General features: G+C 45.9%; 1 protein-coding gene across 2 annotated transcripts in view; it reads right to left on the bottom strand.

Moving 5' to 3' along the window:
* Positions 1-18041, bottom strand: part of FAM107A (family with sequence similarity 107 member A) — a 775781-nt gene that overhangs the window by 50339 nt on the left and 707401 nt on the right. For both annotated transcript variants that reach the window (XM_085624739.1, XM_085624740.1), the window contains one exon: positions 93-243. In XM_085624739.1, the coding sequence (XP_085480865.1) occupies positions 93-243 (151 nt within the window). The remainder of the gene's footprint in view (positions 1-92; positions 244-18041) is intronic.

Here is an 18041-nt window from a genome sequence, read left to right as displayed (position 1 = left end):
AACAATGGGTGGGAAAGGTAGGAGGGCAGTAGATCAAAGACAGAAGCATGATACAGACGAGGTTACTCATTCATTACCAGACCCGGAAGTACCTGGTCGAGTCTCTGGTGCCTCCTCTGGAGCTCCTGTTCAAAGGGGGATGGCAGTGGTTTTGTCTCCTCCTTTTTCTGTCGAATCATTTGATCCCGCCGCCTGTGTTCTAACACTCGCTGCAGCTCCGGCTTGCTATCAAGTCCCAGGCCTCTGCGAGAAGAACAAAATTGATGTCATGTCACAATCGGGCACCAGTCTTACTATCACATTGTTTCAAGTTGAGTTAAATGAACAATGGATCAAGTGCCTGAAACAAAATTCGAAGAAAAGTACAACAGCTCTGCAATTTTATTCCTGCAGAGAGGATTCAGTTTTTCATGATCCACAACATTTTTAGTATAACATTCATAGGGCCTATATACAAGGAATTAACGCAGCGCGGTGCCGCAAGCCATTTGGCTGCGCAGCGCTGTGTTAATTCCGAAGCACAGGGATGCGTCATATCTACAACAATATGAGGGATCCCATTGCTCTCCCCTGCGCCGGTGCACAATTTTCTGCCATGCGCCGACGCAGGTGCCTTTGCACCAAAATGCAAGGGTGCCTGCGTCACAGGGATGATTGTTTATGTGCAGGAAGGCATCCTTTCCTGCACATAAACAATCTGAAATGGCAGTTTGAAATAAAGTTGAAAAACGTAATTTTTTTCAATGATTGTTTATGTGGAGGAAGGGACACCTTCCTGCACCTCTTGTGATTGTTTATGTGCAGGAAGGTGTCCCTTCGTGCACATAAACAATCACAAGAGGTGATTTCCTCATTCTGTGTGTACTGCAGAATGCAGCTCGTATAGAAAGAGGAAACAAACGAAGAGAAATAAAAACATTTCTCCTCGTTGCGCCTCCCTACGCCTCCATAGGGGAGGCGTACCATTCTGACACATTTCCAGGTCTACCATTTATCGTAAAACTGGAAATGTGGCAGAAGCCATGGGTGTTGCGTGGAAACACCCACAGCAACACCCATGGCACGCCCCTTTCACGCAAAGTGTTGGGTGTAAAGGAGCCATATTTACAAGGACTCTAAAATGTGTCCTTGTAAATATGGGGTAGCAGGTTGCCCCACCAATGCATCACAAAACGTGATGCACCGCTGGCGCAAGGGTCTTGTGAATAAGCCCCACTGTGTTCAAAGCGCCGGGACGCTCGCTGAGGAGATTTTCAAGTACGGTCAATCATTCATTCATAGCAGTGTTTAATCGCTGTAGAATTTCTTCCTGAATGTGCGGTGAACCAGACGAGATGTTTCTGGAGTTATATATGCAATAATGTACAAAAAGCTGTGTGCATTAAACACAGGGACATTGGCACCAGGTTGAGGCATTTCTATACAAAGGGTTATTTTCTAAGGTCTATGCAAGAATTAAATATATTGCTCCGTTTTGAAAGTTCCACCAGATAAAAGTGGTGAAAAATGGACCTGGTGGTTTGCCGTATGCATTTGTGTGACAAATGTGTGATGAGCTCGGCCACCAGTAAGACTTACTCATCCGTTTACATTTCAGTGGTCAAAGAAGCGAGTAATCATAACTCGTATGGGTTTGCACTGCAGCGCTATGAAACGGCAGAGCTGCTATAGGACGCGTTATATAAAAGTTGCTATTATTATCATCACATCAGTGAACAACTTCCAAACTTTCAAGTGAACATCATTTTAAAATGATGCTTTATCGAAGGAAATAAAACAAAATAACTGTTCCCTTTTTGTGTATTTAAATAATACACAACACACTTTGCACAAACTGAAGCTACCCTTTCTCTGCCACTAGGTGGCGCTGCAGAACCACTTACGCGGTTGAAGCATTAAATTGGCACATTTCAACATTAACCAAGACGCCGCATCGAATGGATTTAGTCATGAACCCTACGGAAAGCATTGATGACTGCGAACAAGATAATTTTGAGACTGTGAAAAAACGATAACCTCGTCAAATGAGGATGAATGGATTATTGGCATGTTCCCACACATCACCAGATAAGATTTTTAATGAAGAGAGAACAACCTATATATTAAAACAGTTATTGAACTATATATGGGGAATGGCACCTAAAACTAATATTATACAATGCTTGGTGTGGTATGCTCTTGTCTAGACATTCATCTTTTGTCCCCTTTTGCCAGGATCAGTTGAAAACAGAGTTCTACATATAAAATATATAATATGTAGGTTATGTTAAAACCTATGGATTTTCATATTGCTGTTGCATGCTGTAGTGCAGCTGTGTGAAGTAATAATACAATGTACATCTTTTATCATTTTGATTTAGGCTTGCTGTTTATTATCTGTATATTTATGTGGAACTCGTGCTTATTTTCCCTTTTGGAACAAATAATTAAAAAGATATAAAACAATCCATGCGTTGCACCAATTAAAATGGTTTCATAATAAAAAGCCAATGTCAGGAAACAGGTCTGGAGGCCTGCTTTCTAACTGGAGCGATGATACATTGCTAGGTACGATCCCGCAGGGCTGCCCTTGGGCATGGGCGCGCTGGGCCCTGGCCCGGGGCACCAAATATTCTGAGGGGTGCAGCAAGGAGCTGCCTGACTTAATGTTATGAAAGCAGCAGCTCGCCCAGCCCATTTGGTCCCAATAGGGTCCTATTAAAGACTTTTGAAACCAGCCCGTAACGTAGCTCAGCGTAATTGTTAGCACCCCATCAACCCCCCCCCCGCCCTTCTCTCATCTTCCTCACACTTTCTGCCCTCACACCGCAACACCCTCGCCCCCACAACAAACACCAAATTTTCTTTCCGCCCAGGGTGCTGTCCCGGTCAATCCGACTTTGGACGGACCCTGCCATCCTGCGTGTAGGTTGCAGCTGTCAAGGAAGGGCTGGTTCTATGCACAGTATCAGCGCTGCCTGGTACAGGAACGCATACTCATGGAGAGCACGTTGTGTGATAGCAAGCAGAAATTAACAATGAGATAGCAGAAAATAAAGAATTTCTGATGAAACAAAAAATCACCAAGCTACAAAAAGACATTAAAAAATTCGATAAAGAGAAGGTTTATCCATATCTGAAGGCAGACTACACATCAGTGTTAAACAGCTACTCCTCAGATGAGGACTCTAATAGCTCTAGACGCAACTCCAACACAAGTAGTGATTCCAGCAGCGGAGGCTACTCGAACAATAGGAATAGACAAGGGCAACAGAATTACCCCTCTTATCCGATGATCCCGTTTCAGGGACAATATCAACCGACTCCCCCGTTCTGGCATTTTCCCGGTTTCCAACAGGGTCCCCCTCCCCCCTTTTACCAACAAGGCCCCCCTTTTTTAGGCAGAGGCTGGGGCAGAGGAAGAGGGCGGAGAAGAGGAGAAGAGAAAAGGGTGCACTGGCAAGATCAACCCTCAACATCAATGGAAACCAGGAGCCAAACGAAGAACAAGAGATGTTAATTGTCAACCTCTCACCCCGCATACTGAATGAGACTGAAAAAACAGTTCTCCAAAAAGGTTTGGGATTTGTCCCGACACCTAGGATCGACTCGTTCAGAGATATGTGTGAAATACAGGCATTTTTTCGCAAAATACGTCTGAAGGCTTTTTTCTATGGGGAACCAGAGATCTCTATTGAAGACTCGGGCTTACACAAACCCTCCACTTTTACACCACATAGTGGGATGATCCCGAATGAGGTCCTAACCTTTGAGCAGGCAGTCCTGAAGGACTGGAAACAAATAAAACCTGCCAAGATCTTTCACAACATCACTACTGGTGAGGAATCTGCACTACGGTCTCTGAGTGACGATCCGTCGATCACTATCAAACAAGCAGATAAGGGGGGAGCAACGGTAATAATGTCAACTATAGATTACCGCACGGAGTGTCAACGCCAACTTAATGATAGGAAGTATTACTTACCAATCACAGAGGACCCTACTACTCGACTTAAAACATTGATTAACACGATGGTTTTCCATGCTGAGACCCACGAGTGGATCACTACGAAGGAAGCTACCTTTCTGGTGACTGCTGAACCAAAAATCCCTTACTTCTACTGTCTTCCTAAAATACATAAGGGGACTAATCCGGTTCCTGGCAGACCCATCGTGTCCGGAATCGGTTCTCTCCTCGAACCACTCTCACAGTTTGTGGATCACTTCCTCAAGCCTGTGGTCCAGAAAACTCCCTCTTTCCTTAGAGACACTATGGATGTCCTCAGACTTCTAGAGGGGTCTCAACACCAGGGACAAGTGGATCTCCTCGTCACCCTGGATGTTGAGGCCCTTTATACCAACATTCCACAGAGGGCTACCCTTGAGGTGATGGAGGATGTTTTTAGTGAACTAGAATGGGGTTCATCGACACCACGTACCTTTGTTCTGGAATGTGCTTCTCTAGCTCTCACGGAGAATTTCTTCGAATATGAGGGCCAATTATTCCATCAAGTACAGGGCACTTCGATGGGGAGTACATTTGCCCCGAGTGTGGCCTGTATCTACATGGCAGCATTTGAGGAGCGAGCCATTTACCACGAATCGAATCCCTTTAGATCTAACATCCTACTGTGGAAGAGATTCATTGACGATATCTTGATCCTATGGAGAGGTGACAGAGTCCGATGTGATGAATTTTGCACATGGGTTAACACCTTAAACCCTTATCTGCGGTTTACCCATACAATATCTGACAAACAAATCCCTTTCCTGGACCTCTTGATCCTACTTAATGATCAGATGATGAGCACCACACTCCATCGTAAGTCCACCGATCGAAACAGTTTGCTACATTTTGATAGCTACCACCCTGTAGCTCTTAAGCGAAATCTCCCTTTTGGACAGTTCCTCCGTATCAGGAGGAACTGTACTTCCTTGACTGACTTCATACAGGAATCTTCGATTCTGACTAACAGTCTCCTCCAACGGGGATATCGTAGTCATTATGTAAAGAAGTCATTTAAACGGGCCTGCAATAACGATAGGGAAGGGCTTTTAGAACCAAGGGAACGTACTAGCGATGATTGCCTGACCTGTGTTTCTACATACACGCCGAATTCGACAAAACTGAGAAACATCATTAGAAAGCATTGGAATATTCTTAACACCGGGACACTTTCATTGACTACCCCCCGGTTTGCTTTCAAACGCACTTCCAACCTCAAAGACAGGCTTGTACACACTAGACCCAAACAACATAACAACACCAAACAGGCCACTTTATGGAATTTACCTCCCGTAATGGGACATTATCCTTGTGGTTCATGTGTTGTATGCCCCCTCACCAAAATTATGAAAAACATTGAATTTCCAAATGGGTTCACATGGCAGCACAGAACTCATACCAATTGCAATACCCCTAATTGTATTTACCTAATCTCATGCCCTTGCAATCTCCCCTACATAGGGATGACGACAAGACCGGTTAAAACCAGAATCATTGAACACCGGAGCAATTTTAGGTGTAACAAAGTCAACACCAAAATGACAACCCATTTCTTTGATAAAAAACATGCCCCTGATTCTCTACGGTGGACGGTCCTCCAATCTTTTAAGAACATTAGTAGAGCTAAATTGTTCTCTGTTGAACAAAGGTGGGTTATGAGATTATCGTCCCACCTGGGAGGCTTGAATGAAGATATCCCTTGGTCTAGCCTGCTTAATACCTGAGTCTGATGATTTACTACTTACTGGCCTATAATTTAGGAACCATCACTCTGGGCGCACATCAAGTAACAGGTGACCTATCTAGACAATGCTGACACGATTTGGGGTTTGCTACAATAGATCTTGACACTATTGTTCTCTGACTTGTGTTTTTATCCCTCTGATAGGTGTAGTACTCGCTACTCAATCAGCAGTGCCCACCATTGTTGAGGGTCCGCCCTTTCCCTGCTTTGTTTATGCACTTTAGGCATATTTGTGATCTATAAACTTTCTTTTACTATGTTAACCCATGAGGTGAATGCTCTACTGGACTACATTCTTGGGTTCACGTCACTCTTGATATATTTATGAATACTGTGAAACCACTCTAATACGCCAGCACGTTACCTTTTGAGCGTTTTGTGCGAGGACAACACCGAGGGTTCCTTTGTCAATCTTTTGACCTTAATCATTCCTGTGTCAACCACTCGACTCTGACTATTCCTTTTTCTCGAATCGGCGCGCTGATCAGCGACACGCCTTGTCTCATGCCCAACTACAATCGACTTGGCGGTACGAGGTTCGATACTTCGTCCACAATACCTCGTTGCCTAGTGACAGTTGCCATGAGTTGCAGGAAACTAACTTCATCTCCCATTGGTTGTCTATCCTGCCACTTCAAGCCGATTGGCTTCTGACCACCACCTGACCGGACCCTAGAACCAGTGATGACGGGCTTAGCTCCCGTACGTGCTGTATTCTGGAAACACACCGATGAGCCGGCATTTCCGATTGGCTTTAAGGGCCTATGTATGCTTCGCGCCAGCGACCAGAGTTGTCCACCGAGCTGACGCGGTCAGAGGGTAGGAACGAAGGCATTCGGAACCACGGATTGCCGTAAGTACTAACCACGGTCCTGGGTAGAGCTTAGTACTCTGTCTAACTCACGAATGTATATTATCAGGACGAGACTATTATCCTCCCATTAAGATAAATATAGACCGTTCCACTGTCCTTGCCTCGATCTCATGATCTCCTGGTTGTAGCATGGTCCCTACGAGGGATTTCTAAGAATATTGCAATTTATGACTAACTTGTGAGCATTATTATAACTATTAGTTCTAGTCACATCAATCTGACTGACTCATTTGCACCCCTCTTATATTTTTTGGAGGGCGCTTTCCTGTCAATAGAACACTGCACTTTTCAGTGTTTTTCTCAACGCCATCTCGCTGACACCAGAGACCTGGGACACCAGGGTGAGTGTTACTTCCCCTTCATGTTATTCCCCATTCGTGTTTTGATCCATCTAACACGGTTAAAAACATATTTTTTTTTACTTACCATTTCTGCAGTTAAGAGCGTCACACTTGACTATTGCATTATCTTAGTCATTAAGTATTTTAGAGATCACTATTTAGCATGTGATAATTGTGCACATCACCAATACTGCATGACACCTTGTGGGTGCAGTTTATGAGGCAATTAGAAATTAAGATTGGTTTTAGCAAATATGCGTATTTAACATGTACCTTCTTTTGTCCACCCATTTTTTCTTTACAGGCGTATGATTTTATAGCTTAAAGTAACCACTTATTAGGGTGCTGTATCGGTGGTAAGTATTAGTTGCTACCACTACCAATAAGTGTGTGAACTTTCTGGTCCTGAAGAATTGCGGTCAACCTGACCGATGCAAGAAACATGTTGACCATTATTCACTAGAGCGTAATTCAGACACCCTCACTGTAAGATTACGCATGTTATTGTTCTTAATTAAGAGTGGGACCTTTCTTATTAAAACTTGTTTTCTAGGATCTCCACTACTTATTTTAAACACACTTAGTCTCACACGCACATCACAATAGGGCCCTCACTTGCACTCACCAACCGGCAATGAATGGAATAAAGATCTCCACTAAAAGGCGCCTCTAAGGTCGCCGATCGGGGATTGCAGCGCCGCCCCGATTCGGAGCAGACCTGATGATGATACTTGACATCTGGGCTACCTGCTGACGATACGTGACAGCTTGTTTGCCGGATGTGTGAGGGTCTTTTTCCAGAAGGAGAGACCTTCTCCTGACCTACTTCTTTCCCCAATCTTTAACAGCCTCTCTAGGAACAGCATACCTTCGTATTTTCATTCTCATTTTTGGACGGACCCTGCCATCCTGCGTGTAGGTTGCAGCTGTCAAGGAAGGGCTGGTTCTATGCACAGTATCAGCGCTGCCTGGTACAGGAACGCATACTCATGGAGAGCACGTTGTGTGATAGCAAGCGCCAACCCCCACAGGGCTAAAGGGCTTCAGCCTCCCCCCCCTCCTCGTGTGTCTCAGCCCGGGCTGCTGCAGCTCGAGCTGCTGTGGGCTCGTCTGGGCAGTGTCTGGAGTCTTATCTCCTGCACGCCCGAGTTTTTCACAGGTTTTTAAAGATCATTTACATACCTTTGTAAACTGGTTACGGAGATTTTTTTTTCTGGTTTCAGTATCCCCTGTGCTCTCACTCTGCCTGTTCCTCACAATTGTATGTTACATTTACTGCCGTAGTGTAAGAATGCATTTCATGAGAAGGAATATAAAGTAGGGTTGCCAAAAGACAAATGACAGCCATTTGTTGTTTGAAGAGCCAGCAAAGACCTCGTCTTGACACTAAATAAAAAAAGTAAGTATTCATTTGTAATGTGACTTTTCTGTCTTTGTTCCCTTTAATTATCAGTCATGGCTCATTCAGGCAGCCCTAGAACACAATGATGCTTTCTCTTTATATTTACTGTTCTAAGTACGCACTGATAAGTGTTGAAAATTGGCTTTAGGTGTACAGCCTGGGACATCAATATAATGAACGGGCAACCCTAATCATAAGACTGGAAGTTTGTTGCAGGATAAGCACAATATTTATTTACTCCACCCTTCATCCCCGAACAGGGCCAGACTGGGCACGCAAACCAGCCAAGGCAATTGAGTCAGCCCGTCTGCTGGGAGGGGGGGGCGAGGTGCAACTGGAAATCACTACAGCAGCTTTTGGTACAGGGAGCCGATGTTGCAGCATTGCTGCAAAACCGGCCCCCTTTACCAAAAACAGCCCCCACTGGTCCAAAACCGGCCACCACTCTTCGGGGCCACCGAAAACGCTCGGTGCCAGCTAGGGAAAGTCCAGCCCAGACCATGAACAATGCCATGATAGCAATATTTTAACTTATGTCTGAAACCATACTCCAGCTCTCAATAGCATGCTGAGTTACTTCAAGTGTCTGGGAATGTACCCTGCATTCCGACAACTCACTCCTCAATCTCGCCCTTCACTTTCACACTCAACCTGCACTCACAGTGATCACCATGCACTCCCACCATTCACCCTGCACTCACAGTGACCTGACCACACTGCACTTATGCCAATCGCCATTAATTCACACCGTTCTCCCTCCACTTACCCTGCGGTCACATGAGCCCACCTCTCACTCTGCATTCACAGTGATCACTCTGCACTCTCAATGCACTTGCGCTGTTCACCCTGTTTCTCACCCTGCAGTCACACAAGCGGACTACTCACCCTGCACTCTTGTAGTGGCTGCTACCTGACAGGGGTGGTAAGTCGGGGGCTGGGGAGGGAAGGAATATAATTTTAAAAAAAGACATACCTTTAACAGCCGCCCAACACCGTTGCAGTCTCGGAACCGACCAACCTCCAGTCGGCAGTCCAGACACTGCTATTACAGTGTGACCGCACATGGTGCGGTCGCATACTCCTATTTCTCTATGGGAGCTTTTGCTGTGCCCTTAAACTGTTAGCAGAACTAGCTCCCCTAGAGAAATGGGAGTTTTTGTTAATTCCTGTGCCGCGTGGCAAGCACCACACGGTGCCTGCCACTCGGTGCAGGGATTGACTGGGGCACCATATGTAACCCCCAGGCCCCCAAGCGGAGGCCACTTTTGCAAGGGGCCACAAAGTCGTTTTCCGACTGGCTCTTTATGTCAGAAAGCCCGACATGAAAGGCCTGTGGGAAACTGACATCATAATCCAGACAGTGTAAACACCGCCATTAAGGGGAATATAGCACTTTACTACACAATGTATTACATTGTGTGCTATTACAAAACGGTCGTTACAATGACCGCGTTGTAAGTATGCGATGCATTTACATCGCAAGTCTTTACAATGACTTCCACTGGGAGTGCGCTAGTATTATTTACTATTCCTACTCCAGTTTGCGCAACAGTAGGGAAGGTGTTGGAATTCTGATACCTGTCAGGTTTCTTAATGTTATCACGATTCCTAAGGTTGTAGCTCCTTTCGGATGGTTCCTGTTGAGGAGACCCACTCCGTGATTGTGATCTATTCTCTCTATTCTTTTGAATCAGGTACTTGCTTTGTGTTATCCTTTTCAGGTCCACCCATGAGTTGAGGTTTTGTAGCTCTAGCTCCCAAATTATCTCTACCTAATTCGGCATATGTGTCTTCGATAATTTTAGGTAATTCATTCTCCTGTTGTAAAGGAGTGAAATCCCTCAGGTGTTAGCGTATTGCCACTGCTGCTACCTCCCCTTTTATGTTTGCCAATATAATAGTTGATACCTGGGCAAAATTTCCTAGCAATTTCATCTCTAAGTTAGGAGCAGGTTCTGCTCCATACTAATTATGCATTTGTCTCAATACATCTGGTATTACTGCTATTGAAGGGGTAGCATGAGTTTTGGTATAGATGGCAGCAAAAACTGTACCCCAAGAGGTGTAACCCTCTATCTGGGGAGCTATCCCCATTGGCAAGCAGATTGTTAGCATTCTGTGTTTTTCTTCTGGGGTTGTGTGTGGAAAAACTGCCTCTAACTGTATTATTTTCTGAGCTATGCAGAATGGCATTTGCTCATGTCTAGTGGGCATTTTACCCATAAAAGCATTTAGAGATTGTGGAGTTATTTTAGTTGCAGAACCCTGAATTTGTCCTGCTAGTATAGCCCTTGTTGCCTGAAGTGTGAGTGTTCTCATAAGAAACTGTGTCAGATTTCTGTAAAGTTTTATTATTTCTTTGTGTAATGAACATAAGTCTGCTACCGGCATTGTGTTAATGTCTGGAAATGGTGTTTGAGCCGCTAGGACCAGCCAAGTGGCTCCATCTCTGCCGAGTGGACTGAGTCTTACTTTATCTTCTGTATGTTGGAGGGTGCCTTTAAACCAGTTTATATGCTCCTGGTTGGATGAGCGGAATTTCAATATCCTCATTTGAACAGTATTCCTCTGGTGTTTCATTTTCAGTGTAAGAATGAAATGTATTTGTGCGTGCATCTGCTGGTGGGAATTTGACCCATGAATAGAATACCTCTGTTCTGTATGACTTGTGTGCCTCAATCATGAATGTTACTGTCCCACCCCTTGCTGTGATTCCATAGTCTGCTAATTTTAAGGTAAAGGCAGTTCTGACATTTTCTAACATGTTTATTTCGCCTTCTTGTATACCTCCCTCCACTGCATTCGCACATAGTGCTGGCGCAGCAATGTCTTCATCAGCCATTATTGAAAAAGTTTCAAGGGAACTAAGATACGTTTTTATGCACAATAGGAACTATTTGTCCTTCAAGCTTGAATAAACCTACAGCCAATGCATAGGATATGTCTACTCAGCTGCGGCGGATTTTTCCCTTCCCTCTATAGACGTCTCTGGGTATTTTTGAGTAGGAGTCTCTGAGAAAAGCATGACTGAACTACACATATTTGACCATTAATTAAGTACTAAACCAACTTTGGCGATACCATGTCATGTAGTTCCTATAAATATATATAGGATCTGTGCATTTAGACAACATAGACTGTGGGATTGGTGTCCAGACTCCCCCACCAGATATGTTCACCTGTCCACCAGCCAGCTCACAGTGCCACTGTAAACTCCTCTTACCAAGGAGAGAATAGTTCTTGGCAACTATCGATCATGACAACCCTGTCCCATCAGGGATCATAGAAACAGTACAGTACTTTTTGCTAAGTCACTCGTGCTCACTTTGTCTCAGAGAGATACACAGAATAAACGGTGGGTACATTTTCAATAAGCATTTATTGAACCAGCGTCATTCTAGTGTAAAATAGGTGTGCTGAAACAACCATAAGACAGAAACAGATATACATGATTATAAGCACCAACAGAGTAAATGGATGATAGATTTCTACTATAGTGCTAAAAAAATGAATATAGGCAGGTATGTAAATACATGACAGTAATAATGCGTACTCCTATGATACTACCCTAACTAGATGTACCTAAGTGTACCTAGCATGTATATAGGTGTAGAGCCAAGAATCACCCTAGCCTGCAGCCAACCCCATTACCTGAAGTGAGAGACTGTGGGACCCCATCTTGGTCTCGAGATGGACACCCCGCGAGGGATGTCAGATCACTGTGAGCTGGATTGTCTGCGTGCAGGAACCTCAGCGTCTCGCATCAGTGTGTTAGCATGGAAGTCTTTCTCCTCTGCCTGCCCCAGCAAAGGTATGGTTTATGTATACCCAAAAGGTACCCTAAGGGGTTTTACCTTGCTGTGTCATGTCGGCCAAGGATGAAGGAAGGGATGACCCTTATACATAGTTATTATGCAGAAGATGATAATCCTGCTGTGAGTCTGAGAATCCTCATGCATAATAAATGAGGCTAGTTTTCTGGGAAAACCACACAACATTTATGCAGTACCTTAACCAGGTAAAAGGTCAATACCAAAAACCATTATGTAGTACAATGGCAGGGAAATGTAGGTGAAAGTTTAGGCTCACTGGTCAATCTCGGGACAGATCATAGGTCCTGGGGATAACAGAGCTAAAATGGCAAAGGAGTTAATTTATGACCAATGGTGTGGGATAAAGTTCATTACTGAGATCCTGAACAGTGTAGATCAATCCAAGAAAAGATGTTATTTGTTAATAAACAGGAAGTTTTTCAATACTTTAGAAAGGGGAGAAAGTGGATATTGTGGCCTTAAACCAGCTCCCTCTTCTCTTTTGTGCTCCTGCCGTCATTGGCCAATCACAGGAAGTAGTGTGTGCAGGCTAGCATGTCCACCATGTAATAACACAGCTTGCTGTGCAAGCGCAACCAACATGTGCAGCACTCTAGTGCTGAAACGTATTCCATAATTCATCCAGTATCAGTAAACCACACGTACTTTTCATACAAATGAAAGGAAAGAGATCACCATTTGGGGATTTGAACAACCAATGGCCAATATCTCTACTGCTATACAGGTAAAAGGCTTGTGCCCATTAAATAGTAATCTGCTGCTAATAGGACTTGTCACTATATAGTCTGGGATGAAGTTCCAGTAGGAAGGTTCCCTCATACAATTTGGGTATGCCCCAGTCACCAGAGCCCCACCAAACAGAAAAGCAGAAGGATGAAGCTCTTGCAGAGGACGCACTCGGTTGTTCAGTTCACTGGGGGCGGAAAGGGGCGGAGAGAAGCAGACTAACTGACAGCGTAGGATGGTAGAGCATTTCCAAGCAAGGCAGGGGCCTTTCATTATGTTTATTGAGCTAAACGTTTTCTGAAATAATGAAATAATCCCACTCTTTTACTCTCTCAACGTCAACCTTTCATGATAACTATTCAGAGTAAATTTCTAAATTATCTATAATTTTCCCCAGTACATTCTTTGTTATATAAATACCACATAATATTGGCGTAGAGATAGAAAAATCATTGCATTGTTGGTCTATAGGACAGAGGACATGGCTTGTTGAAAGACCCCATGCATCTTATTTATGGGCAGGAAATATAGGAGGCCCTGAGACTCAACTGCAGCACACCTCCATGGCATTACTTGTTGACTCTGAAGTCTGAGTGCTATTGTATAAAACATGCTTCTCTATTTATTAAAAAATCTAAAAAGTATTTAAGAAGAGGATAGTCAATACCCACAAGTTTGGAACATCAAATACATCATCAACAACAGGTCTGTAAAGGCTACCTTTTAAGAATCACATATTTGAAAAACAGATTACGAAGGATATATCCTTGATCCACTGTTGTGACCTTTCTTTTTAAGGACATTAGACTTGAATGACAGTATCATTGACAACCATGCAGTCTCTTAGTCATATTTAATATTTACTTGCCAAACATAGCAACAAAGGTACTTGACAAAACCACTGACTGATATTTGACTTGGTTCCTAGATTTTATTGTTTTTAAATATATGTTTGTTTTTCTTCTTGCTATCATAAGATTGGAAAAAAGATTCTTAAATATACTGTGTAGGTGACTTGTGTAATGGGTCAGAAGCAATTGTTTCTATTTTCAAAAGATCACCTCAAATAAGAGATGACACCATGCGACTAGGATACAACTTTTCCGGTTCTGCCCTTTGCTTTTAGCAAATCACTGATTTCAGGTGTTTTAGTTTGATTTGTTTAATTGGACTGAACCAGAATGAGTAATTTCAGAATTTACAGATTGGTTGCATGAAAACTCAAGGCAGAAAAAGAGGTGTTGTGTGATAGCATGAAGCTTTTTGATTATTTTGTATCTGGCCATGGTACACTCGTTTGTGAGTAAGAGTTCGTCCATAGCTGTAGAAAAGTAAACACCTTCATTTAGTCTTGCAAAGCAGCTAATCATCTAAATTACCAGCCACCTCTTCAGGCAAACTTTAAGGAGCAGGGGCATTTGTGAGTACTTGACAACTTGAGAATGGGCCTCCCGAGTCTTATCTCTTGTTAAAATGAAGTGGCATTCTGTACTATGTCTGCGAAAATAACTTGGAAACATTAAAACATTCTCTTTGATGGGCTATGGGGACATTTAGACCTATGTGTTTTAGCACTAACGTGCATAAACAGACGGTTAACAAGTGTGTTCACTCCTTTGTTTAATTTCTTCCTGAAACTGTGTGCCTGTTAAAATCTGTGCTAGGCATAATAATGCATACATTCAGCTGTTTTGTCAGCAGCCAGGTAAATAGTGATTTTTTTACTATATGCACAATTATTGGCTAAATTATGCCTACTGTCTTCTATTTAGCCAGTCACCATGTGAATTAGTCTTTGCTATTTGTACGTCTGCTGGCCAAATAGTATAATACATCATTTCTGATATTTAGACACAGCTAGGCAAATAGTGGCATTTCTTTGCGATTTGCACTGCCCAAATAGTACACAATTTCTGCTATTTAGCCAGCGACCAGGTAAAACACTGAATTTCACCTGCTATTTGCATTGCTGCTGGCAAAAGTGTGCATAATGTCTGTTGCTTTGCCCCTAGCCAGGTAAACAGTGAAGTTTCTCTGCAAGTTTGTGGCCACTGGACACACAGTGCATCATATTTGCTGGGTGAATAGTGAAGTTTCTTTGCTTGACTACGGACCAAACAGTACATAATACCTACTTTAGCCTCAGGAAGGCAAATAGTATGACTGTAGTTTGAGGCAAGATGGCGTCCGCAAGCTCAGACGTGTGAGCTGGTCGCTCCTGGGTTACCCTGCATCTACGCTTCTCACGGCCACTCTGTATCTTAAGGCCGGTGAAATGTGGCAGATGTGTTTCTGAAAAATTACTGGGGTCTTGTATTTGAAACTCACGGCTGCATCTCGGACACTCGGGATTCCGTTCCAGCCTTGATCGTAATGCTGCCGATGCTGACGCCTACATCTGACCGCCTGCTGTAACGGAATATACTTGCTCGACTTCGCTGTTAAGGAAAGCTGGTGTGCCGGTGAGCCAGCAAAAGGAAACTCAGGTGCGAGGCGTGAGAGGCTTTTGCCCCGATTACTTACCGGTAATCTTCATTACTCCGAGTATAGTCTTCCTCGCCACATGACTAACAAAGTGAGCTTCAGCTCCACACCAGAACCCTCCAAAGCCAAAAGTCAGCATCCCATGCCTCCCATCCCTTCCCAATATGGCCGACCCAGTACACCCATGACCCCTATAAGAGGCGGGCCGGCCCAACCCATCAGCCTGAAACTACCAAGCACAACATGAAGCCGATAGCCAGACAGGGAGGGAGGGATGGGAACTCATGTGGCGAGGAAGAGTATACTCGGAGTAATGAAGATTACCGGTAAGTAATCGGGGCATTACCTCCTCGTTAGTCTTCCTCGCCACATGACTAACAAAGTGAGCACATACCAAAGCCAAGCGGCTTCATGGAAACTCACAAGAAACCAACGGGCCAGAGAGAGACGCCCATGAAAGAGGGCAAACCCAACAGACCCGTCGAGCGGAAGTACCACCCAAGGGAGAGGCAACCACGAGCAGGAAGAACCCGCCCGGGAGAGAAAGACACAGGGAAGGCCGAAAACCCGGCCCCCTGAGACACGAAGTGCCGCCAGAAAAAAAAACGCCCCAACCTAAGGCCGAAGGAGGACAGAGGAGGCACAGAACCAGACCGCAAGGAGCCAAAAGCAACAGCAAACAGGCCCCAGAAGAGAAAGCAGCAAGCCGGTCCAAACGCACCAAGACGGCCCAAAGGACAGTCAAAAGTGAGAGGGGAGCAAAAGCCCAAATAGGCGAAGAAACAGAGGGCGACCCCACCATAGTGACCCAACAAACGAGCCACAGCAGGAAGAGAGATGCAGACTGACAAACACAGCAACATTGCAAGGGCGACTCACACAAAGGACCCCCTGGAAAGGAGTGCGACACCAACGAGAGAACCGAGGCAGGCACAAGGCCAAACAGACCCAGGAAGGCATAGGAAAAGACACTGAAGAGACCCGGCCACCAAGGAACCCAACCGGCCAACAGCGAAAAGCAGAAAGCCCAAAGGGCCGCCCACACAGGCCGAAGAGCGGAAGGGACCAAGGCCAAGCCCCCAGCAAGGAAGCGAGGGGCCACCAGAGGACCCCAAGCAAAAGAAAACACACAGATCCCGGAAGAAAGGGAAATGCAGCGCGGTGACCCAAGACCGCCCCGCACAGGGACCAAGCAACCCGTCCCAGGAATCACCCACAAGAAGGAAGAGAGCCGCCGAAGCGAGCACCCAGGCGGCCCCACAGCCAGCCAGTCAACAACCAGGCCCCGCCCAGCCGAACAATGAAGAACCGACAGGAACAGGAGCGCACAGGGAGAAAAAGCCACAGGCAGACCAAAGGCGAGAAGGGCAGAAGGGCAGGGCGGAACGAGACCGAGCCAAGACAAGACACCCAGGGAGCCACCCGAGCCGACAGGCCCCGGAACAACAAAACCAGGGACAAAAAACGAGGATACAAATCCACAGCGGATGCGCCGGGCCCCGCGAGAGAGACGAGAACAGGGAGCCCCAGCACCACCGGGCACCCCACAGCACCGCCGGAAAGAAAAACCAGCAAGGGAAAGCCAGAAAGCAGGGGCAGAACACAAAACCTGCACCCACAAAGGCCGAACAAGGACCAAGGAGGAACACAGCTCAAGGCAACCACCGCAGTGGCAGACGCCAATGGAGACGCACCCAGGCGAGCACCACCAACAGGACAAAAAAACCCTGGCCAGGCCAGCAAGTCCAGAACAAGTAGAAGGAAAAGGACCCCAGGAAAGCGCCATGCCGGGAGCCCGGACGAGAAGGCCGAAGAGCCAACACCGGGGACCCAAAACGAAGCAAACCGCACCAGACGCTCCCAGGAGAACACACCAAAGAGGGCCGCCACAGAACCCACGAGAGCAGACGACAACAGGAGCTCCCATGGTGGCACGGCCGGAGCCAGAAGAAAAGCGACCCAGGCAAGGACAGCACCAATGCGCCAAAATAACCCAACAGGGGCGAACCCCGGAAACACCTCGAAACACGAAGCAGGGGGGAAACCGCCCAGGAGAGCAACAAGAAGCCCCCCACAGGGCCCAGGCAAATCCCAGAGAAGCCAAGGAACGGGCGACAGAAGGCCGACCAACCGACCCAGCACCAACCGGGAATCAATGCACGCCCCAAAGGACGGCAAGGGGCCACAGCACCCGGGAAAGGGCACTAAGAACAAAAAGATCGCAGGCCAAGAAGGAAAAGTCCGAAGACACACAAGACACGGACCCCAAAGCACCAGGAAGATCCAGGCTGTCACACAACCAGGAGCAAACCAGGCCAGACCCGACCAATACCCCAGACCAGACGAGGCCAGAAGTACACAGGGCAACACGGAGAAGGGGCCCAGGAAGACCAAGCACGAGGAGCAGCAGGAGACATCCAAATGGCAAGGCGCAGCACCAAAAAGGCTGCAGCAGCCAGCCACAGCCCTGCAGAGAAAGATCCCCGAGAGGGCGCCACAGAAAGCAAGCAAATGCCACCAACACCCGGCAAGGGGGAACCAGAACAGAGAGACCACCCGCCCAACTGGCAGACAGGGCAAGAAGGGAGCCGGGAAGGGGGACAGCCACCCCAGGGAGGAGACCCGCCACAGCACATCGGACCGACCCTAGGA

Source organism: Triturus cristatus, chromosome 9, assembly GCF_964204655.1.
Source record: "Triturus cristatus chromosome 9, aTriCri1.1, whole genome shotgun sequence".
Lineage (NCBI taxonomy): Eukaryota > Metazoa > Chordata > Amphibia > Caudata > Salamandridae > Triturus > Triturus cristatus.
This window is presented reverse-complemented; position numbering and strand designations above follow the sequence as displayed.